The 26,364-nt window shown below is 35.7% G+C and overlaps 1 protein-coding gene across 1 annotated transcript in view; it reads right to left on the bottom strand.

Moving 5' to 3' along the window:
- The window catches only part of LOC145673419 (trafficking protein particle complex subunit 13), a 62,042-nt gene extending 43,260 nt beyond the window's left edge, over positions 1–18,782 (bottom strand). Inside the window, exons 1-4 of the mRNA XM_081743108.1 lie at positions 18,620–18,782; positions 14,945–15,113; positions 5,894–5,978; positions 1,093–1,226 (exon numbers count right to left, since the gene is read on the bottom strand). Of these exons, the coding sequence (XP_081599234.1) occupies positions 1,093–1,226; positions 5,894–5,978; positions 14,945–15,113; positions 18,620–18,662 (431 nt within the window). The 5' untranslated portion in view covers positions 18,663–18,782. The remainder of the gene's footprint in view (positions 1–1,092; positions 1,227–5,893; positions 5,979–14,944; positions 15,114–18,619) is intronic.
- Positions 18,783–26,364: the final 7,582 nt, after the last annotated feature.

The following is a 26,364-nucleotide window of genomic DNA, read 5'->3' as shown; positions in this document are numbered from 1 at the left end:
CCGTTTCCTTTAGCCTAACCGGCATAACCGTGAGACGTAAAACTTAAAGATTTTTTTCCAATTTATTATTACTTCTGGTGTTAATACTGATTTTCGTACAGCAAAAACGGTAAATTCAATCAAGATGTGGTTTCTTGCAATGTATTCAACATCCCAAGAATAGGATCCATCTGTTCCGTTAATCCTCTACTCAAATCTAAAGTGGTTAAAATTAGCAGTTTCAACGTTTCCCGCTATAGAAACAAAACGGTAACAAATAGTATGAGCGGTTTTCTGCAGAAGATTCAGCGTCTCAAGGCGACATACCATGATTATCCACAACACTCTACCGAAACAAGAAATGGTTGGAATTTACTATTACTTCCAGTTTTAATACTGATTTCCGTAGAGAAAAAAAAGATAAACGCTATTAAGACGTGTCGATTCAGCGTTTCATTTTCTCCGTTGAAGCTCTATTCAAACCGAAGTGGTTAAAATGAGCCATTTCCGATCTCAACGTTTATCGCCATATAACAAACTTGGTAACAGATAGTGACAAGTGCTTTTCTGCAAACGATTCTGCATCTCAAAGTTATCATGACTATTCACAATGCCAAAACTGGAAGTGTTTATTATTTCCGGTTTCAATACCGATTTCCGCAGAGTAAAAACATAAAAGATATCAAGAAGCATCTTTTTGTAATCCAAGAATAGGTTCTGTCTTCCTTTGGCTCTCTATTCAAACCGGAAGTAGTTGAAATAAATGATATTTGGTATCAGCCTTTATCACCATAGAATAAAAACAGTACGGTATAGTGAGTAATGGCTCTTTGATATGGATTCAGTGTTCGAGGAACAGGCTTTATCTTTAATCTTATTACTCTATTGCAATCAGTACTTATAGATCCACTACTTCAAGTTTGAGTATTGAATTTGTTTAGTTTGAAAGTCTTAGTTTCACACTGCGAAATGAAATCTCACTTGTAGATATAAAAGTTTACTAAGGTATTGGGGACAAATACACTAACTACGGAAAATTCGATTAATGTGAAAAAAAAAAAAAAAAAAAAAAAAGAGGAACAAGAAACACTATATTTTCTTACTCTTACTTACATGTGAGTGCCTACTTCTTTGACCTCATGATGGATAACTTCATCTACAGTCTGTTTGGGATGAAGCTCCGCTGCTACACATTCCACCTGATGGCCAGACAAAGGAATCCGCTGAGAGCTTGTCTGAAGGTCTGCCTGTTGGAAATGTTACACTTAAACTTGGTTCAGATTTTATTTTATTTTACAAGTTTCTATAATGTTGATTAGAGATAATTATTTTATTAAGTCACCTAGTAGCTTTCTGTTTGCAGCCATTTAGAAACGCTAAAACAAATGCCGATTTTTTAAATGGCTGGATATCGAAAGCAGATAAGTGAATCGTGATAACGGTATCTCATGTAAAATAATATTGCGTAGCGAACTCTTGTTCCACTTTTCGATCACCTTTTATCTATTTGAAGATATCACATAATTACTGTAAGATTAGCACTATTTTAATTTCGCCGTGAATGGGCCTCTTAATCCTTCTACCCTGAAGAAGATTGACCACTAGTTCAATAGAAATACAGGCTGCATGCATTAAAGGAACATAACAGGCGAGTCATTGTATTATTTGCATTAAAAATGTGTTCCATACGCTCAGTAAATAGAGCAACCATACGTTCCGTTTTGACCGTCCCGTTTCACCGGCGTGTCCCGTCAGAAGATGGAAAAAAGTAGTATTTGTCCCGTTTTATGCAAGTGAAAGAAGTAAATAACAAATCCATTCCCTTTAGTCCTTGTAAAGATATTAATAATTAATAATTCCTTGTAAAGGTATTAATAATAATTTAAAGAGACAAGAATTGAATTGGAATTCCCTACATTAAAAATTAACTATAATTCGCAATACTGCCCGAAAGGCAGGAGAGGTTTTAGCAGTTGGTTGTTTGTTGAACAAACTTCAACGTGCCTTTCCTGTTTCATAAGTATCGAATTACTTGACCTATTGACTTCACTAAAGCTATTCTCAAGAAGATAGATTCTTCTGAGAAATACTTTTGGCATTCTTCAGTTCAAGAATCAACTTCTCACCCAATGTAATATCAAGGATTCGAGCTAGGGTAAAGGAACAAATACAGACAGCATCATGTTCTACTACATTGTAAGTGAAATGCTGTTCATATTTTATAGCTTATATATATTGTGTTATAGTACAATATAAATGTATTAGTATTGCTAAGGTATACAGGAACTAATACGCACTGACCTGTTTCTCATTTCTCATGGTTGTAAAAAAACCGGAACTTGTCCCGTTTTTTAGCTGAGAATTTTATGGGCACTCTATCAATAAGTAATTCAGTTTAGTCCCCTTAAGTTGGGTGTTCAAGCTTATTTGCACTCTATGCTGTTTGATATTCATAACAGATCATCCTTTCAGTGATAATGTTTGAAAGACTGAAAGGACGAGGTGGAATTAATTGAATCTTGGCAAACCAATACACTGAAATCTCCTAATAGCGGGCATCGATGGGACATGATTAGATGTTCGTTACAGAGGTTACAAAATTTAGATTACACAAAATTCATGAGGTAATTATATTTAGTATAAACAGTAAACACATTAGTTATAAATGTGAACACAGGCTAATATCGACATACTGTACTGAGTGTCTGAATTACCGCGATTTTCGAAAAATAGTGGAAGACAAAAATATTCCTCATTGAAATTTTATAGTAAAACAAGCCACGTATGTTCCTTTATCTTTGAAGTTTAGGGTAAGATGCAAATCTCAATGGAAAGAAAAGAACTTCAGCCAGGGTTTGAAAAAACCTGGGTATTTTTGAAAAAGCCGACCCACCTGGGTCCATGTGCTTTTTTGGGGTATTTTCGGGTTTTATTGGGTTTTTCGAAATATTTCAATGTCTTTGGGGTAAAAACGTTAAAATATGATTTACATTTCAAGATTGTCATTGTCACAACTTGCAACAATTTTCTATTCACTGCTGTTTTGAAAAAATGACCGCCATTTTGAAATGTTATATTGGAGAGCCGAAAAAATCTATACAGCAAATTTAGAATGTCTCCAGCTTGTATCCTGAAAATTTAAAAGAACGAAAGTTGAACAAAGTGTGGTACAAGCAGACAAACGAACAAGTGTAAATCGAGTCTCAGGAGCTTCAGTAACGTTCGCCAAATATAAATACTAAATAACTATATTAATTTAAAACAAAGACATAATTCATCAAAATGTCTTATATGAAATAAATATTTTTCAACGTAAAATAAATGGTTTTATTGTTTAAGTTCTCTTTCGATGCTCTGTGCGTTCAATTACGGGAATTTACCGAGCACTTGTTGCAAGACGGTTCTTTTCTGAAAATTCATTTAAACAATTAACAAAGATAGGCCTATAATTCATATTTTATAAAGTAAATGTTTCAAAATGTCATAAATGAAATTAAATATCTCCCAGAGTAAAATAAATAGTTTTATTGTTGAAGTATTCACTTCCGATGCTTTGTGCGTTCAATTGTGGGAATTTCCCGAACTCTTCTTTCACGACGTTTTTCCCTGAAAATGCAGCTTGCTTTACTGTACATCGAAACTTCAATTAATACTGAAGTTTGAATTCAGTACTTAAAATAGTAAGCGTCACGTAGTCTTGGGAGCTCCGAGCATTAAGCTTCGTAATTTTGACAAGAATTTTTACGCTATTGCTGGTGTTGATTCTACAGAATGCTTATCTGAAGGGTAGCAACAAATGACTGAACCAAATTGTTGTTGTTGGAAAACCAGTATTACTGAAGAATACCTGTGTTATCATCAATAGTAAGAAATAATACTAATAGTTTTACTAATGTATTTACATATTTACTGTTAGTACCGGCACCTATGACCTTAAAACCGTCAACGTATGAGGGATAACGTCTCTCGGCGGCGCCGAGTCAGAAAGCACACTATTCACAGAAAGTATTTTCTAAAATATAAAATTGCTTATTTTACTTCAAATAGGTTATAAGCATAATCCACACATTAATTTGTTCTATAATTATCTCAAGCTAAGGTGAGTTTTTTTTATTCATTCATTCAGTGTTTTTAGACCTTTATAAAGGTCTTATGTTGAATGTTGTTGTCTACCATAACGTCAAAGCATATAATTCTCCCAAAGAAAGTTCAAAATCTGATAAAAATAACTTTCAATGTGATCACCTTAGTTGTACCAATAATATACTAACAAAAAGGTCAAAAACCCAGGTGGGTTTTAAGATGGGTCCAACCCGAAAAAACCCAGCGGGTTTTTTCGGACTGGGCCCACTTGGGCAAACCCTGACTTCAGCATGGAATTCTTAACTATACGACTGGATTTCGATTGTTTTTGCTCACTGAAGGTTCTGTACGATTCTCCTCCAACAAAACAATTTATTGTGCACACAGAAAATAATTTCATGTTCAAATTGAAACTGTTTTGTCGTCGTTCACGAGCTCATTGGTTTATGACAAAGAGCTTTGTGGGGAACGGTTTTTCTTTCTACTGCACTGTATCACGGATTTGTTTCCAAATTGTGCAAAGTGTTTTCTGTGCTAAATACCTATGAACTTTGAATAATTGATGTCCAGTACGTAGAGATAAGAAAAGAAGGCTGTGTTCGTACCTGCGTGTCTATAAAAAAGAGGGTTCTATCCCATAATAATACAAGTATTTTGCTGGAACAGAAAAATATGTCCCTACTATGGAGGCGTTCATTAAGGGAAGTTTCAATGAAATACCAACCAAGGTTAAAGTGAAATTCAAATATTTACATACTTTTTTTAAAAATCTTTTTGTTTACTACTTTATTTCAATTAAGAATGGTGCTGAAAGAAGTGTTACTATAATTTTAAATCAATACGGGATAATTGATATCTCGCTTGTACCTTTTAATTTGTTTTATATCATTATACACATCCTGAGAATTCTAATATATTCGGAAGAGGGAGTTACATAATTTGTTCATATGTTTCCCGTTCGAGCATTTACCTAAGTAACTATGCGGTTTAAAAGATCATCATACTATATATTCCAATCGTAATCGAAACCTTAAATATGGTATTTGTTAAAATGTGTATATTATCAAAAGTATTCACAAACGCTGAGATATTTAAATTTAACTTACTAGCTTCAGCAGCTCACAAGCTGCTACATTATACGGAGCAAGATGAAGGATGTTGCTTTTAGAAAACAATAGACAGTTGCTCACTAACCTATAATCGAAGTAGTATTTCATTGTCGTAACATGACTACCCTTAGTACATCAAATGATGTGGACTTATATCTGTCTTTCAAATACCGAACGTTTTCCTTCATTCTAGTTTTAGTATTACGCTTTGTCGTGCCAATGTGTGCTGTTACATATACAGTGTACTTTGTAAACCACTGAATGGGTTCCATTATGTACTTCAACGAACAGTATAATGTCCCATTCGTTTAGAGAAACCTGAAACAAGTGAGGGGTGATACGAATCTCGCATATTTTTGCCTTTGTGTTCTTACAATCTCATAATTTTATTATTGTTTTGGTTTAGTTTGATTTAAGTTTAGCGTCTCTTTTAGCAGCGGGGACATATGAGACGTGGAAACGGACAACCGAACCACACGAGCTCCTACTGGGAATCGAACTCGGGACTCCTACGTCAGTATTGTTTTTGTATTCAGTTTTCTCAGATCCGGGAGAGAGTTGTGGCATTTTTTAAGTTATGTAACTTCTGTTGGCATGCCGGTACCTCGTATTGCTAGGAAATGTTACATAATTCAACTATACTATATTTTACAACTTAAAATTTTTATTTCTAGTCGTCACAGTACTAAGAAATTAATAATAAAAAATCAAACGATAAGTACCTTGACTGATACATCCCTCACTGACTGAGTACTATCATTGTGAACACAAACGTAACTGGAAAACGTTTCTCCGAGGTAAATGTTCCTACAAAACAGAAGTCAACATAAACATCCAATTCATAAATATTTACGGTCCTATACACCCATAGCACCGGAACATCAAATCAAATGCAACAGTCTGCGAATTATATAACTTTATATATCAATATATATATATATGAGGTGTGGCAATTAAATAACGATACTGCCCACCTCCTGTCGCGCAGGATCGGGGGGGGGGGGGGTAGCTAATGATGTATAGTTGATCTTGAATTTTCATGAGCACCTCTGTTTGTTTCATGATTCTGAAAGCTTTTCTCTTCTTTGCAGGCTTGTATGAAGGGGACAGTGTTCTGTAGTAGTGTCGGAATTATGAACAGTAAAGTTGAGCAGCGCATTAACATCAAATCTCTGGTGAAAGCGACAAAAACACCGACGGAATGTTGTGCAATGTCAAAAGAGGTGTATGGTGATAATGCTATGTCACGCGCGCAAGTTTTCGAATGGCACAAACGATTTTCAGAAGGTAGGGAGGAGGTTGAAGATGATGAACGACCCGGCTGCCCTTGAGTTCAAGAACGGACGAAAATGTTAAAAAAAAATAACGAACTTATGTGAAAAGACAGACGTCTGAGCATTCGGATGATCGCAGACATGATGAACATTAACAAAGAGACAGTAAGACAAATTTTGCATGACAATTTAAACATGACAAAAGTTTGTGCAAAAACTGTCCCGAAACGACTCAAAGCAGAACCAGACTTGCTAACACGTATCATCACATGCGATGAAACATGGATCTTCCAGTATAACCCCGAGATTAAGCGTCAATCCATGCACTGGAAGACTCTCACATCGCCAAGAATGAAAAAGGCACGAATTAGCAATTCGAAAGTGAAGGCATTGCTCATCGTTTTTTTTTTCTTTCTTTCTTCGATATCAGGGGTATCATCATGACTGAATGGGTGCCTCAGGTCAAATGGTAAATTAGACCTACTACTAAGAAGTCCTAATCAAGCTGAGGGAAAGAATAAGGAAGAAGAGACCGGATTTGTGGAAGAACGATACATGGATCCTCCACCAAGACAATGTGCTTGACCTTAATGCCCTTTCTGTGAAGCAGTTTTTAGCAGCCAAGCGCATTCTTGTGCTCGAGCACCCTCCGTATTCCCCAAACCTGGCTCCCTGTAACTTTTATCTATTCCCAAAAGTGAAAAGTGCATTGAAGGGAACACATTTTCAGTCTGTGGAAGAGGTGAAACGAAAAACGGCTGAGTTGTTGAACAGGATGACATCTATTGATCTACAGCATTGTATTGAACAATGGAAGGCACGTATGTAGCGGTGTATAGATAGGGGAGGGGAGGGGAGTATATTGAAGGGGATAACAGTCAATTGTAACTTTCTTTGCAATATATCACATTTATGACACCAGTCTCGTTATTTAATTGCCACGCCTCGTCCATATTAACGCATAAACTTACATAAAAAAGCCAATATTTTTACCTGTGTGGTGTGTCAAGGGTTACTGTTTTTCTACTATATTTCGCAAGCCTTACTGCTTGCTGATACAGAAACACTGTTGTTTCAAAAACAGTCGATGTTGTTTAAGTCGGTGGACTCCATACGCTCATTATAAATTGTATACAGTTTTCCAATTCTCAGAAGAGTAAAAAAGGCATACTAATTTAAATATCTGTAGAGACCTACCTAATCTACTTAATTTTCACCTTAAGACTGAAGTTATCCTTTTCCAAAAAAAAAAAAAAAAAAAAAAAAAAAAAAAAAAAAAAAAAAAAGAATTAAGAAGTATTTCAAGAAGTAATCCGAAGAACAGGACTCCATGAATAAGCAAACAGTGAGATTATGCAAAATATAGTATTAAAAAAAATGCATCACACGCTTTTATATATAACTCTTGTATTGTTGAATCAAAAGATCCACATATTTCAATTAAAAAAAATTCTTGTACGCTTTATATCTGGAGAACTACATATAGTGTAGCCAAACCCAAGCTATAACTTAACTCAGTATCATGTGCTTATTCTGTAAAAAACCTCGATTTTTTAATCATTCCTAAAATTCTTGTGTTATCTGTAGCTAGCAAACAAATCAATTTTCTATCTAATCATGGTAAATATAAACATTTGCAGTGTCAGAGTTATAAATATAATTTAAATTTTAAGTTGTTAGTTGTTCATGGCTAATGAATATTACTGAATTGTACTTCTCCTTCACATCAAGTATCAGATAAATCAAGCCTTACACCTATTCAAAACAATTCTCTTGTAAAGGAACTAAACACCATTATCATGTGATACAGACTTGAAACATCACAGAAACATTTTAGCTAGAAATAATTGTTATTTCCTCTAGTGGCTAGTTCTCTTAATTAAGCTGCTTTCTATCCATATGCATATATTCGAAACCCCATCTTTTTCAACACCTAATACATAATAGCATATTGTTTCGCATAATTATAAATAATGCACATAAGAACAAACCTCGAAGTTTACCACTCATTTTCCAATCTGTCCCTCACGTTGAATTGAAATCTTTGAGTTTTACGTCCCACGATTATGCCGGTTAGGCTAAAGGAGACGATGATGATACGTAATGAATGAAATGGTGGAATGAAGAAAGTGGGAGGAAAAAGGAGAACCCTGAAGAAACCCATGCACACGGTGTTTGTCCACCACAAAGTTCACTTGGCGGGGGCTGGGATCGAACCCGGGACCCCAAGCACTAGAGATGAACGCTCTACCACTAAGCTCACTTAGATTATCTTTCATATACAACATTATACATTATTTCATAAACATAATATTATTATAAGATAGATTTGAAGAGGGGAAAAATGTATAACAAAACAAATTACCTTATTTCAAATCCACATAAAATACAATAATAATAAATATATAAAAATACTGTCCATTTAAGACCATTCTAAATTGCTTACCATCAAAATTTTAAAGTTAAATCGTAAAGCTCCTATTCAATAACAAATGGCAGTTTCTTAAGGGGGCAGACTACTAAATATTTTTCAAAAGCTAACAATTTTTCTTTTGCCAATTTTTTGTAAGTGAAAAGAGATAATGAAATGTAACTTATCTCACCAAAAATATGAATCGGAAGAATTTTCAGTGTTGCCATCCATAGAAATTACAGTGTACCAGAGTTTGAATTACCCAAAAATCTAGGTTATGGCAGCGACTACAAAAATGAACGCAACAGCAATTGATGACTTATCATGCTCTCTGTGTTTCTTGTTAATTACTTTTAAATAATATTTCTATTTTAATTCTACTGTTTATTAAAAATTATTTATTTTGTACTCTTTATTACACAATAAATACAAATATTATTCTCTAAGAATCAAAAATTGTAGTCAGTACTATGGTAACATAAGTTGCTTTGCTGAGAAACTGTATTTAAGGAGACGTAAATGTATTTTCCTACTCCCTCAAGTAGTAAAGCAAGTCTTATTTTCTAACTATTGCAATCTAGAATCAGCAGGCCCGTATTTAGGTAAGTGCTATTCTGTGCTCGAGCACAGGGCAGCAGAATTTTGATTTTTTTAAGAGATTCACAATAAAGTAATATTTAAAACTAACAACCCGCAGAGTCCCGCGCAAGCTCGAGAAAATATGTTAATGTGTTTAATTCGCTCTAATTACGGTAGTTACTCATTAGCTAACTAATCTGATTTATTTTTAAAAAGTAATCCTCTCCCACTCTCACCCAAGGGGTGAAGATGAATTTGAACATCATGAAAACTGATACCGTTAAACTCAGGACCTCGAAAACTATGAATTCAACACTATTATTGGTCGTTTTCGGGGAGGGGAGGCACATTTTGTACGGGGGCGGCAAATTATTTATAGCACAGGGGTGCACAATATATAAATACGGGCCTGAGAATCAGTAACTTCGAAAAAACGCATTGATGTTATATCACGGAAGCGAATAATAATTCGTGTTCTTTACATTTGAAATCTGAATTTTAAACCATTTCCCCAGATTTTCTTTAAAAAAGTTACACCACAATTCTGAAAACCGCCTATGTCAAATAGTCCTCTCAAGAACTTCGGGGCACACATTTATGGCTCTTTTCACATTTATCTTTTTTCAAAATTACTAGGATTCAGATGCCTCTCTGATAAAAACTCGAACGGTTTCTATACTTCTTTCTTTTGAATTTCGTAAAGCATTCTGAGATATTTTCAACTGATTTCATGACCTACTTCTACAAGCGTTGTTTTTGAATCCAGCAAAATGTTTCTAATTATTTTAATTATACCACAATACCCTACGATAAAAAGAATCGTCGAGTTGCATTCGTTATTTTGTTGGTAAAATAGTACTGTACCGGAATAGTGAATTGAGTTGCCAGACCTTGGAATGCGAAACGTGTTATGTGTTGCGGTATTACCTTCTTGTGCATTACTTCCCTCAAACCCACCCATATGGACTTCTCCAGTATTAGTTACTAGATCTTAGATACTACAGTTGTGGTCAAATAGTCAATAGGTCGAATTAAGGACTTTCTAAAAACTTAAGTAAATTTAACAGTTGCTGCGATATGAGATACTCCCTAGTGTTTTCTTTGGAACAGGTAACGTTTAAACGTAGATCTACTGGGAATCTTCAGCAGTGCACATCACGAAAAAAGTCACAAGCAGACGAAACCTCCTTGCCATAAGGCACAGTACCGAATACCAAGCTCACTCCATTCATGTTTTGCTTGACGAATTGCTTATACAGTAGCTGTTCTTTACGAAAAATGGTTTTAACATCGCCTTTCTCTACTGCAAAGTCTAATGCAGGAATAGTTAGGATTTCAGTTTCATTAGTAAGCTCATTACATTTTCTCTTCAGTTTTAATTATGGCTCTTAGTACTTTTACTCTACCTTTAACACGTTTCAAAGAAAGGATTTGTCTAGATTTAAAGTGCAAGAGTTATTATTTGTGTGTTTACAGTTGTAGCTCTTTGATATACTATATGTGGGTTCATTAGAATTTTGGTTAGTACCATTACTGATTTGGTTTGGATTGTTATTAACAACAGAAGTAGAGCCGCTTTTAGTTCTTTGAGCGCCAGTAGTCTGAAGTGCAGGCACGACATTTCTTTTCAAATGCCTCCTTGGGGACATTACTCTCTCTTGCATATAATAGGACAATTTTCAAACATTGATGGAATACTATCTGTTTTTAGTAGTCGTTGTTTACGATCAGTTTTATATAATCTTCTAATTGAAAATGTCTGCTGCACACTACACTAGAGTCCGACGATTGCTAATGTTCATTATAACCAGCACCTTGTGGAGAAATAGCTTTCAGTCATTTGTTCCTTAAATTAATACCACACGGGAATCCACGAAATGATACATTTATGATCTTTCCCTTTGTTCTTTTACGATGAGGAACGCAAAGACCATTTTGTATTATACAAAAGGCAACACCAGCAGTCAAAACATATATACACTTGCAATTAGAGAACGTGGTACTCCAAATATGGACGGACATTAGCGCCCGACAAAAGTTGGAATTACTAGCAAAGTGGACACGTTCAGACGCGAAACGAACACGTCTTACATACATGTTTAGTCTAAATACAACCAGTAAGATTCATAAATAAATTTGAATGTTTATGAACAGGGAATACGAGTAGGGAGTAACAAGTGATATCACAACTTTCGTAATGTTTTCGGATGATCATGTGTTCCTCTAAATCTTCAAGAGAAATCTTCTTCGAAGTTAACTATTTAAGGTAGCACCAAGGGCAACTACACCAAAGATTACACTAGTCAACAAGATTTTTGCCACATGAAAGAAGAATGCTAATCTTTAAGGAACTTTGGCCGCTGAATTCGAATCTGCAATCCGTTTTTCTCTATCACGCACAGTTTTCCCGTGACAGAGGGATTTTCGGGAAATTTCCCCCAAAATTTCCCTTTTTCTTCATTTTTGTACCTCTAGCTCGGGTACCCTTAGGCATATAAACATACAAATTATATTCTAGGTTAGCTTGATTTATACTTAGTAAACCCTGTAAGTTTCATCTGAGTCGCATCATTCTTCATTGAGAAATAAATATATTTCTCTAAATATATGCTATGTGTACTGTCCATTTTACCATATACAATAGGTGCAGACTAACTGCACCACGGTAACTTCCACGGGAATTACAATATAAGCAAGGTTTATACTTCATTGGATTTGTAATGAAACATACTTTACAATAATGTATACACCATGTCCGCCATTTTTATAAGAGGGAACTTCTAGAGGGATTTTTCGGGAAATTCCCTAAAAAAGTAGATTTTTTGTCTCATGTCACTGTTCATATAGTGATACAGAAACGGGAATTGCGCCACATTAATCCTATTGAAAAACTGATCTTTAACTCCAAAAGTATACAACAAAATTCTTAGTTTCCACGCCTTTTAAACGTTATTCAAGATAGTAAACAAAAAATTAATATTGACCTACAAAAACAAATATCAATAACTCACAATGGATCAAATGCACAACTGCTTTACAAAGTATGTAAATAAAACATTTGTACTTACAATTAATTCTTCCTTTTGTAGTGCCAGTCACTTTCTCTAACTAAAAACCAGCAGTAGTCGCCCATCATATGAGTTTCCATTTACCTTGATAACGTTGCTCCATTTTTTGAATGTCCTGATGGAATCGTTCCCCTTGTTCGTCACTTACAGCTCCTAAATTCTCGGGAAAAATTCCAAGTGGGAATGAAGAAAGTGAATTTTCAGGGACATTCTACATCCTATCCAAAAGCTCTTGAACCAATTGACGGTAATTTTCTGCCTTATGATTTCCCAAAAATCCATACACCACTTTACTGAAAGCTATCCAGGCGGATAGTTCATCATTATTTAACTTTGTCTCAAAGATGTTGTCCTTTAATAGTTTCCGAATTTGGGGCCCGACGAATATCCCCTCTTTTACTTTCGCGTCACTAAGTTTTGGAAACTGACTTCTAAGGTACGCCTTAACATTCTTCATTCTTGTCCATGGCCTTAACCAAGTTTTTCATTAAGCCTAATTTTATATGTAGAGGCGGCAGCAGAATTTCTTCTGAATTAACTAAGGGAGAATACTTAACATTGTGTTTCCCTGGCATATATGTTTCTCTTGGGGACCATTCTTTTTGAATGTAGTGTGATTCAGTTGCCCTACTGTCCCACAAGCAAAGAAAACAACAGTATTTGGTAAATCCTCCCTGAAGCCCCAGTAACATAGCAATGACCTTTAAATCACCACAAATTTGCCAACAGTACTTGTTATAATGTATCACAGCTAACAACACAGACAAACTTTCATAAGTTTCCTTCATCTCTACGGAATATGCCATTGGAATTAATGGTTTAGTGTTCCCATTATGTAGCAAAACAGCCTTAAGGCTTGTTTTAGAGGAGTCGATAAACAACCTCCATTCTTCAGGGATGTGTTGGAAACCTAGTGCATCCATTAAACCATCTATATTTGTACATGCACAGAGGGAATTTTGCATTATATAGTAACCTGAAAATTGTTCATGTCGGTTTCAGAAAATTTCCCTCTTATAAAAATGGCGGACATGGTGTATACATCATTGTAAAGTATGTTTCATTACAAATCCAATGAAGTATAAACCTTGCTTATATTGTAATTCCCGTGGAAGTTACCGTGGTGCAGTTAGTCTGCACCTATTGTATATGGTAAAATGGACAGTACACATAGCATATATTTAGAGAAATATATTTATTTCTCAATGAAGAATGATGCGACTCAGATGAAACTTATAGGGTTTACTAAGTATAAATCAAGCTAACCTAGAATATAATTTGTATATTTATATGCCTAAGGGTACCCGAGCTAGAGGTACAAAAATGAAGAAAAAAGGAAATTTCCCGAAAATTCCTCTGTCACAGGAAAACTGTGCGTAATAGAGAAAAACCGATTGCAGATTCGAACTCAGCGGCCAAAGTTCCTTTAAGATAAGGTATTTTCTGTCATATGGCAGAAAAAAATTAAAATTTGTTGACTAGTGTTATTAAAGAAGGTCCAGTGAGAACCGAATTATATAAACTACAATTATCGTCTGGAGACACAGTTACCTATTTATGAAATACGTAACCTACAGCATCCATTAGTAAATATTCGAATAAAATATCTTTTAAGAATGAGAGTCCACGCTTTCTAGGCATGAGGGTCAATATTGCTAAAAATGTTTCTACTGAAAACCATCGCAAGACTGGAAAGTGTATATTTGAGTACTGAAAAATGTTCCAATTACACTGGTAATTATTATGAAATGTCTGAATTTTAGAACACCGAGGAAGAGATCAAAAGCGTCGAAAGAGTTTAATATAATTTATTACACGGATGACAAGTAAGACGTTTCTTGTCTTATAAATATTATATGTACTAAGTTGATCTCAAGAAAGAACTCAGTTACTGTATCCCTGTTAAAACTCTTATGTACAAAACTTCTTTATGAATATCATATAGCATCTGGTGCTCCTGTATCCCTGTTAAAACTCTTTATGTAGAAACCTTCGTTAAAAATATCGTATTAATATCCATAAACAAGTTTTCTACATAAATGACACAGTACATTCAGTGGAAGATGTTACTAAAAAGTGGAAGTGTTTCATAACAAGACAAATCCTCTTCCAGTACTACTTTCAGATCTTAAAAGTGAATGGACATAGCATAAACCATCAAGTGTTATGACATTTCAAGTACTTTTTGAATACTCTGAGTGTTTTCTTTACTACAGGACGAAAAGCAATATAATGTCTAAGTATTTTCTTCAGATTGCAGTAGGGGTGTTCACGCCCACGACTCAGCGCGTGGTCGAAATATTGAAGATCATGAAGTTTTAACAACAGCGACACAGTAGCACTGGATGGAAGGCGAGTTCTTTTCTATGTACAAATACGCATCTCAGAGCATCTATATGCTATTATATTAAACCCCATTACTAACAGTATTTAACATACCCAAAGCTTTGAGGAAGCAACAAAAATTGGCCAACAGCAAGTGTTTCAATGCCAACGACAGATGTGATGTCTTGTCTCAGATCGTTATTTAGAAGATTCCCCGGCAAATCACGTGCATCCGATGTCACTATTACAGGACTATACAGGGTTGGGCGTGTTAATCGCATCACTAGAAAAGAGAAAATATAAAGCTATTATTACAATGACATCTAACACAAAGACACAAGATTTAAAATATGAATTACTATTGTTAGAGGGAAAACAGTACAATATTTAAAGAATTTAGGCAATGACAAACAGGGAAGGGAAGTTAGTTGTAAGTTGTGAAGGATATTAAAGTGAAATAATTTTTACATTAATAGTAAGACTGACTTTATTATACATGTACATTTATCCAGTGAAATATATTAAGAACTGTATAATGAAATACTACCTTTGAACTCCACTGAAACACCTGTTTTATTAACATGACAATACATGTTTCACTGATTCCGTGTGTTTATAGTCGGTAAACGACTGTTAAAGAAGTTTTACATTGATTTGTGGACTCACTCACATAATGGTTATCTTTTCAATCCTTAGAAAAACAAACAAACAAACTATTACATAATAGTTCGTTAAGAGCAAAAAATATAACTGAAAAATTTTTTGTTACTTAGATAAGCCTTGGAAGATTGATGAACTCCAGCAATACACAATGCCTAGCCTCCTGATAGGTCTTTGGTAAAATAATTCGTGGAAAAATCAACTTATTTTAATCTTGTGCCCGCGGTCTAAATGTTTACCTCGACTTGAGTCAACCAAGTAACATAAATTACTTCCTGTTTTAAATTCTTCAATGTAATTATACTGGTTTTTGAAATTCAATTTTTCACTTTATTCAACTTCACCACAAAATGTAGACTACAAAAAACAGGTGCAGATTAAGAAAAGTCCATCAAATTCGGAAAGCATTTTTCTTTCAATTTCCACGTTTTAAACGATTCCCCTAAGATCTTCTGGACTGTTATTACCCTGATGCATGATTAAATGATTCCGTACAAATTCTTAATATGCATGCAAACTGATGTGTCGTGGAATTGATGACCTGCTTTCTTATTACCTGTTATCCTATTATATGCAATTGTTTCTTCATCATGAAGTTCTCTTGTAATGCCTTACAGATTATTTCTTAGAATAGAACTAGCGGTGCAGACTGAGAATAGGTCGTCAAATAACACCACAACTTTTCTCACACTTCATGGCTTTAAATGTTTCGGTAAGACATGTCGCACTGTTTGATTTTTGAGTTAAATCCTTCCAGCAGCGAGGCCATATGAGAGTGGACTTATAGCTTAACTTAAAGTCCCTTAGCCACAAGGAGCTCATTTCACTCTGCAATTTCTTTAGCACATACGCAAATAATAGCGTAAACGTACTGACTGATAATATGCGTGCAAACTAATGTCATGAAAACGATCATTGATGCAAGAAACATGCACCAGCATGATATAGTACAGTAGGGAAGATTACATTAAATCAATAGGTTCGGTTAGGTCATAGTGGTAGATTAGATTAGTAGAGTTGGATCAGTAGAACAGATAGGTTTAGTTAGTGCTTATATGTTGTATTTACAAGCACCTACATATGATTTTCATAGTTATAAGACTTTTTATGGTACATCTAATGGTTCCACACCGTAATGCTACAATTGTAAACATAAAATACAGGATTTTTACACTGTGTTGAAATCCTCTACATGTTGAAAATAATATCTAATATAATCGTCTTTCATATGCACTCAAATCACTATAACCGCGTAATAGCACTTGTTATGGTTTAAGACCAGTGAATATAAACACAGCTTTACTGCACTGTGCAGAAGTACTTCGCCGGTGGAAAGTAATGCATTATAGTCCTCTTGGATATGTAGTCATTTAAACCGTCATTTCCATTTGTATGACGGACTATTGTTAATCAGTATACGAAAACGTTCTTAAGAGAAAAATCCAGTAGTGTAGATTTAACGCAGCTGGTATTGAAGGCCGCGTCGGGAGCATACATACAGAGAGGCACGATAGGGTACGTAGGTGTGCGCATAAAGATTTTTTTTTTTTTTAAATTTACTAATAAGATATTTTTCTCAGTAACACTAATGTTCGTGTCTGTGCAAGGGTACAAACTGGAACCTCGCTTGTATAGTTTACCCAAACAGGCTATTTACTTTTATACTCCACAGGTGTAATGCTGCAATCTGAAGGAAAGATTTGAAGAAAAAAAAAAAAAAAAGTAAGATACATTGCTCAATGTCGCGGTAACTTCTATGCAAGCAAGATACAAATGACAGTGATGTAAGCTCCATTATCATGTACCGTAATTCTATATTACAACGGAAGCATTGCAACATCTTATATGCATTTCCTCAAGAGTAACTAACAGCAAACAACAGTCATTACTGGCCTTCAGTGCCCTGGTCCTGTCTTCACTTCCTCCAGCTCCTGCTCTCCTCTGGATTATGTAGCAAATTGAACCAACATATTTTTAAAAAATTTAAATTAAAAGGAAAATTATATAGGGTTCACTCGGGCAGACGGTTCTACCACATACAAAATTTATACGGAAAATACTATATGAAACATTTTTCATGAAGAAATGAGAGTGTGAATATAAGTAATTACTGTCAGTGCACAGCACATTGAAATGGATTTTCAGAAAGTACTGTATGTGTAAGAATGCTCTTCCGCTATCCTCGTTTATGCGTATACCCCCGTCGTTGACGCGCCTACGGACGCACCCACAGTTGCGCTCCTGCCTTGACCCGGTTGGATAGCATTTGTTTTTAGTAACTACCTAGTACAAGTTGGTTCGTGTTTTATACACTCTAGTTTTTTATGCCATACGTCCACGCTATATTTATACTGAGCCCTTCTGAAGTCAATCTGCAAGCAGTAATAAAGCATGTTCTGCTACAAAACTCTAACCGATGCAGTTTTACTATACGGATCCACAGATTGTAAAATGCACGGAAAAATGGGTGGAATTCTTTTATTTGCCATTTAATGTCGAGAACAGAACCCAACGAACCCCTGCGGGCTTCTAATCTGTTCCTACTTATACTATGGATCCGTATAGTAAAACTGCACGCTCTAACCTAACCTGAAAATGTAATAAACGTGTCAAAATTTGGTAGAACCGTCTGCTCTACCAATGCCATTATATGAAGCAACATTTAAGTAGTCATTATATGGTGCCAACATAGTGCGAGAGAAAAATGAAATGTAGCTCATAACCCTCTTGCACTCATGAAGTAGGGCCAGATTGATCAACTAAACACAGGGGTTAACTTTACAACGCCAGCAGGTATACTCACTCAGAAACGAGAAATTACACTCTAATAATTTTATGAAAATGGATCAAAACTTACCTAACCTTAAGCTAACCCGTTCCTAATCCCTTCCCTACTTACTTCTATCTTACTCTACTCTACTCTACCCTACCCTACTCTACTATACTCTCTAAAAGCGCCCTACTTATCAATGCTCAGGTGGAGCGCGTCTTGTATAGTTTATCCAACACAAGTGACAAAATAAGTGTTATATGTTTTGCAATATATCGTACATTGCCCCCTTTGCCAACTTCAATACCGGTTCACATAGAACACTGTGTTAATCTTCTTATTTCAAAAAGACAGCATACCCTTTAAGGCAAGCAGATGTTCACTCTTCTCTCTACCCTCCATGATAATAATATTTTTAGAAATATCGTTAGATCATTTTAGTAATTTCTAATTATTTTTTATAATCCAAATAATCGAACACTTCCTTCTCTTCATTATCTACTTCAGTTCACTGTTGTTTTCGTAACATAATTTTCTACTATCATGCTTCTCAGAATTTCATACACTGCTTATTAAATAAACTTCCATAGCGGTTTGCGTCAATGCAACACAAAATTTGAATTTAATTTACAACATATTCGATTTATAATTGATTAATGGATTTTTGTGCATACGTTGTTAGCCGCAAAATTTGATAGACCTATACAGAATAAGGCACAAGAAATAATTTTGCAATGCAATGAGACCGGAAAGTCAAATTTGCAAATGAAATTGAAAGGGGCATATTCAGAAACCATTTTACGTGTAACTAGCTTCGCACTAAGGGATTGGCTAAAATGTTATTATAATTTTAATATTCAATGCGCGTTTAAGATATCACGACTTCAGATGCGGAGTTTGGAGGTGACCAATCCCATGCCCCACGCTTAGGGAGGCCTCGCGTTCTGAGCATGTTTCATCTAATGCTTCTGTAGACTATCCAAGAAAACTTGAACAAGACCATTCAATACCTCAAATTTACACGTTCAAAGGAGTATTGTTCAAGACACTTGAACAAGGTTCTCGAATGGTCTTGAAACATCTTTTACACGATCATAAAGGTATTGAATCATGTTTTATATACTTGTTGATAGGTGGCAGTGCCAGACAAGTGACTGAAACTATGAAAACAAATGAAAGCGAAACTACCAACTGTTTTAGTTCAGAGATTGCGCATGAATAGATATAATATTAGCATATCTTTCCTAACTTTCTGCAGGCATTTGGAATTTAATATATTACCGGTATATTAAATCATTTAGAAAACAGGCCAATTGATTTTGTAGCAACCCCTTCGAATTTTTTCTAAGTATTTTTGTCCCTTTTACATTAAATGCGGGTTAGGTTAGCTTAAGTTAAAAGAGTCAAGTGCTACTTAGGTATAAAATCCCTGTAACTACTAAGCTTTTTAAAAATCTGATTCTTCAAATGGCGTACTGATGGCAGAATCACATTAAAAAAGAAAAATCGAACTGTTTCCCAAAATTGTATCATAAAACATTGACTGCCTTTTGATTTTATTTATGCTATGATATTGAAGACTGTTTAAAGAAAAGGCTGAAAACGCAGGAAAGCAAATGGAGCAATGATAACATTTTTTCAACCATTGGACTTACCGCTCACATTTGCATCAGGCTTTCTTCACAAACCTATCCCATATTTGGTACTGGTTAAGAATAGCCCGTCAAACAAATAGTAATTTTACTGTTAAAATATGTGACTGCTTGTGAAAGAGGTTTGTTTGGAATAATAATTTCCACTGTCGGAACATGCCTGTATAGGTCTAATGTAGGAAACAAGTATTTTACGTTTAGAAATTTAATGTTAAAAGTATCAAATCATTACAAGGGCTGTAGTTGAGTTCAAATGAGTGAATATGATGTCAAAGGTTTGTTGCACTACGCTATTCTTATTCTTGTGTTTCTTACACTATAACCTCCGTACACTATAAATGACGCGCCTGCTCCCAACAGACGTTTCTTTTATTATTCTAAGTACACTTTGAACATCAAATAATTATGGAAAAAATATTTATTTATATTTATTTTTATAAATATAAAATGATATTTATTTAACAATTCCGCTCTGTCTCACGACGCCATCATAGCTGTTTTTTATTTTCCTGCACTCAATTGGAGTGCTGATTGGCTATTGAATACCCTTGAATTGGACTGTTTAGAACAGGACCGAAACAAAATCTCTTGAACGAAACTATTGAATTCAAAACAAAAATGACGTCAGTGCTGACGTCTTTTTCATCAAATAGTCTTGAATGTTGTTGACAAGACTCTTGTTCAAGCTTTCTTGGATCGTCTACAAGCAGTATAAGAAGTAGATAGAAAAGTACATTGCGCACACACCCAGGCATACACACTGTAGTTTATTTTACTTGAATATAACAAAATATTTTTCATTCTTGTGGTCAATAGGTTATATTTTGCATAATTGGTTTACTGTTCTGGTATTGTTGAATAAGATATGACGTCACATCTAGCTCCGTGATTTGAATTCCTTCGGCAGGCATTTTTGCCGATCCCAAACGTTTCGTATTCGCGTGCTACCCTAGTCAGCTGTTTTAAGATGGTCATGTAAAATATACAGAAAGAGTTGGGCAAGTCCTTAATTTGCCCATTTAATGTTGAGAACAGAACCCAACCAGCTCCTGCGGTGCTTCTAACCCGTTCCTATTACTACATTTACTACTACTATTAATAATTATATTATGGATCCGTATAGTTAAATCACGCTTATTTTATGAAAAAAAAATGTTATGAAAATGTAAAAAAATAAAAAAAGAACTTTTGTTGGGACGGGTTTGAACCCACTTATTTTCAATCTCATTTTAATTATACTCATTAAAAGTATTACAAAAATTTTAAGAAATAAAAAAAAAAATCCTTGTGTCGAGTTTGAACGCGCGCCAAAATTGACTTTCATTACTAGCCCGATAGTATCTGTCGTTTGCTTTCTGCTATATATGTCATGGCTCTTGATGTCCTATTTGTATCGAGCAATTAGATCAGAAGATATCTGAAAGCTTTGGGATCCGGAAATATGCCTTTGGCCGTTTCTCAGATTGACTTCAAATCGGGAGGGGGGTGGAATTTTTTTTTAAGTGTGAAATTGTTTTGTAATTCAATGGATAACGAGGGAATTGATCGATGACGGAGGTGTTCAGTTGTTTAGTTTTGTAATTTAATTGGTTATTTTATAGTTTTTCTCTTCTCAACTTTTTTTTTTTTTTTTTTTTTTTTTTTAATATATGCTGCTTTGCGTTTAAGAAAACTTCCTTTCAGCGTTCGCTCCGAAGTTGACCAATGAATTGAGGCCAAAAGTACAAGCAGATCAATATGTTCCCCAATAATTGATACTGTATGTGGCTGTTTGAGAGAGAGTTCTATTGCTGTACGCAATTCTGAGTATGTGGATCTCCAGAGGCTTGAAGAACACTGGTGCCAGCAGCCGTCAGATTATTAGAAAGTATTCCAAAAAATCTAGAGTTGCTTTTCAGATTCACAAAGAACTTCTCTGGAGATGTGACAACTAGCGTTGAAGAATTAAACATAACAGTTGGGGAATGTAGCTTGACAGAATGCCTTATTCGCTCAATGCGTAGTCAAGGAGTAGTACTTAACGAAATTTTATTTGTCATTCCAATTATATCACTATGATTTGAATGAAACTTGGATGTTATATTGTGTGTATTATGATGTATTTAATGTAAGATTAATTGTTACTCTCAGAGGACTAGATTGTTAACTGACTAAGAAAAAGGGATCTAAAGAAGAAAAGTTTAGGGATTGAAAAAAAAAATCCTCCGTAATTTCCCTCATGTGTGTAGTAGACTGGTAAGTATCTGTAACCGTAGTCCTTTGTTATTCGAATGAACTAAAAGCAACATCAATAGTGCAAATACAATGTGAGTTATAACCAGGTCCGTGGCGTGGGGGGGCGAGCGGGGCGACTGCCCCGGGCGCCGAAGTAAGGGGGCGAAAAAATCGTGAGAAAAAGAGGCAAAAGAAAGGAAAACTTACTTCGAATATATGTATGGGGGCGCCGTCGTACACTCTAGCCACGGGCGCTGATTATTCACGGTACGGCCTGGTTATAACTATTAAAGTGAGAATATGTTATTACATCTAAAAAAACACAGTTTGGCGGTCATTTTCCAATATGGCGGCCAAACCCGTCAACGGATATTTCTGGACTCTTTGTATGTTGTTATATATACCTTCTCATGGTAAGTACAAAGTTTTAGCTTATTATGATTTTTTCTGAGTCAATGCATAAAAAGACTTATCGGAAGAAGGGAAATTTTGGGGATTTTTAAAAAGAAATCTCGCCATTACCTCTGGCGTGTGAGTAAACTGGCAAGAGTAATACGTGATCTGTAAGAATAGTCCTTTGTTATTCGAATGAAGTAAAAATAACATCAATAGTGCAAATACAACGTGAGTTATAGCTGTCAAAGTGAGAAACAGTTATTATCTTTAAACACCACTATTTGGTGGCCATTTTCCAATATGGCGGCCAAACCCGTCACCGGATATTTCCGGACTTTTAATATGTTGTTATATACACCTTCTCAAAGGTGTGTACAAAATTTCAGCTTGTTATGATTTTTTTTTCCGGGTTTAGCTTTTTTTGTGTTTAATTTGACTGGACTACATTGTGAGAATAGTAACAAAGGTTCAGCTGCAGAATTAATAATCTTCAAAAGAAGGAAATACAGTTTAAACGAGAAATGGACGAATCTGGCAACTTATGGAAATATTTAATATAGTAAGCCCTTAATGTAAATTTTCAATTTCATGTTAAGCATTGAACTCTGTTCAAGATTAGTTTGGATGGCAGAACAATAGAACATCAACATATTTTGAACTTATTTATAAAGAATTCATGAGAAACCGTAGTACCCTGACAATACCAGTTTTATTCAATTTCTTATACTTCGTTCCCTGCTTCTTTGTGGGACTTGTTTATTCTGCTTTGGCTAAGAAAAGTCCACTGATGCGTTATACATCGGATACTTGAATATAGCAATTCCAGACTTCGAATCTTACGTAGTCAAAATCTTCCTGTCGCATCATTACTTCCGTAGCGTGTAGAAAGTATTGCTTTTAGAGCAGCTAGATGAGCTTTACACCAACGTGGGAACGAAGATGAAATTAGAAAAAGATACCACCCATAGCATGGTTCAAGCTTGGGCACTTAGTTGCTAGACAAACGCCTTAATGACTACACTATTGCATCTGTTTTCACAAAGCAAAATGTGTGTTTTTGTAGAGTTAAACTATAAGGAAACCAAGAAAGTTCTATTGCTTTTTCACCCACCAACTTCGAACATCGATATGTCACCTAAGACGTACCTGGAAGATGAAAAATAATTCCCATCAGTATCGACAACCATAGGCCATGGATTCCATCACGGTAGAATTTGATGGGCCGTGAAGCGAAGAAGTTATCAAGTGCATTTTACACCTCTATTATGGATTTGAACTGGCTTCCTCTAAGGTGATTTTCTAAAGAATGAAACAGGTGATAATCGGACGGTGCAATGTTCGGGATGCATGGCCGGGATCCCTGTGTTTCTCATCCAAGGCGTAGAATGATGTCTCGGGTCATTCTAGCCATTTGGGGCTTAGCGTTTTCCTGTAACAGGAGGACCCCTTTGCGATTCAGAAGTGTTGGTTCCAGAGGTCTAAGTTTCCACTTGAACACGGCTCAACTGCTGACAGTACACAGTTGCATTGATGCTCTAACCAGCTGGTAGAAGTTCCCGATGCACGATGCCGCGAGCAGACATTAAACACACAAGAGAATCTTCCTCGGGTGCGGTGTTGGTTTCGGCTGTTTTGGAACCGGTTCATGGGATGATAACCAATGATGACGGCGCCGTGGGGCTTCGTGCCGGACCCACTTCTTATCACATGTCAACAGCCTTTTCGGAAATGTCTCCTTCCTCAGTCGAGACAGCATAGAAACACAGGTGTCTGTTGGCGTTGCTTTCTGGCCCGGAGTCAAATCATGTCGACTCAACTTGTAGTGTTTCCCAAGTTGGAAGTGCTGCCGAATGGTTTCTCCAGTCGCACTGAATTATAGTCCCAGTTCCTCTCATATCTGGCCACCGTTCGCCTCAATTGCTGCCTGAAGATCTTCATTTTGTATATGTGTTGGTCTTCCGGCACGTGGTGCGTCTTCGAGTGTTTCGTTACCGTCCTTAAACTTGTTAAACCATCGCTGCAGTGTCCGCGTAGTCACGACACCCTCTTCATATCTTCCGTCCCACTGCAGCGGTGTTTGAGCCCAGTTTGAACTCGTACAGCATATACTCCCTTATGACGCTCTGTAGATGTCCCATGTTCTTTCTGTTCTTACGCAAGTTCACGGTGTAACTGAACTACCACAACTAGGTCGTATGTTGGATATATCTACACCAACATCCGACGTTCGCCTCATCTCCATTTGCATTTAACTCACGGTGTGATATGTGAACACAGGCATTCGCAAAAAGCGACAGAACTTTCTTGATTAAGTTTATATTACTACTGTTTATTAGAATGGCAACTGGAAAACCGTGAGGCGATGCAAATGTAAAATTGTAATTAGATGCTAGTCTAGTTAATTGTAAATAAGATCAGATTATCGAAGCCGCCGTTCATTCTCGACTTCCTGCCCAGAAGACATAATTGTTTACGTTTTAAATGTATCCTTATTCTAAAGACGAAATGAGTACAGATCCGACTTCATTGGCGTAGCCAGAACGTTAATAAGAAAGGGTTTACTCACACAAGCGTATATAATATATATAAGTAGAAGGCTTAAAAGTGGTGACTGGAAACACGAATCTGACTTCTAGTTAATGTAAGCCAAGTACATGTACTACTATGTATGGAATTTGTCTAAACTTGGAACTTTCCGATCACCAGTCGCCAATGGTGACTTGATATTTTAGTTTGTAGGGATAAAATTACGATCAAACTCTCTGATCTTGCTACTGGATTCAGACCTAAAATTTCGACTTTTCCTATAGTATATAGCAAAGCATTATAGAGACCTATAAACATATGCCCTAAAGATGTCAGTAGTATAGCAATTAAAGCCAAAAGCTGGCCACTCATAAGTCCAAATCAACATAAGCTGGTCTCCAAGGCTATACGTCAGCCCCCCCCCCCCTCTAAAAGAAAAGAAGTAAATTACATTGATTAAATTGTAATCGATATTGGATTCAGTATTCAGACATGGCTACACAAAATCTCCTTGTCGGATGTGCGTTTTTAAGTAGGATCGCCCGCAATGAGAACAGTGTAATACATATAAAACGCCAATATGGGAAATTTTTAGCACACGGTATCAATTTATTCCGTAATATCCAAATAGTCCAATCAAATGTGTGCCACTAGGCTACAGAACAGATGCATCATTTCAGGATTTGTCAGAGGCAACAAGATTGTTTACTAGTATGTTTCAAGTTTTTTTGTAAGTATATTAGCTCAAAAGTTAACAAAAGCATGTTTGTGAAATTCAAGAAATTCTGCCGTGTACCTCTCCCAGACGCTTCTATTCCTATCTACTCAGTATGCAGAAATGATGCAAACTTTACTAACAGATAGAGGGAAGTACTAAACGCTTTTTTCGCACTTCATGTAGGTCTCCTATCGATAATATGCCACTCGTTTGACTGGAAGATGCGTAGTCAGTCAATCGCTTCTCAGGCGTCAGAATGTCTGACTTTTCAGACCATAGTACGATATCTCTTAATTCAGATAGCTCCCCCCTTGCCTCATGAAGTAGAATCAGCATCAATTAATGCTCCCAACGATAGTAAGAAAACCTTCATGCCGATGTCGTGCGCATTAACAATTCCGCTAAGGAGAATCTAGTATTATATATTTAAATATCCTTCTTCTTGCTTACTACATTTGTGAACACATCTAATAAATTTAGATATGTCTACTGGATAAGTAATTCTGGGTATAGCTTTGTCGTTCTTATGAACACGAATATACAAGGAACTTTTCATTTTTTTCGCGTTACTTGCATCCGTTGAGAAATGTGGTAGCCC

The sequence above is a fragment of the Thermobia domestica genome, chromosome 16 (genome assembly GCF_964235325.1).
Source record: "Thermobia domestica chromosome 16, izTheDome1.hap1.1, whole genome shotgun sequence".
NCBI classification, from domain to species: domain Eukaryota; kingdom Metazoa; phylum Arthropoda; class Insecta; order Zygentoma; family Lepismatidae; genus Thermobia; species Thermobia domestica.
This window is presented reverse-complemented; position numbering and strand designations above follow the sequence as displayed.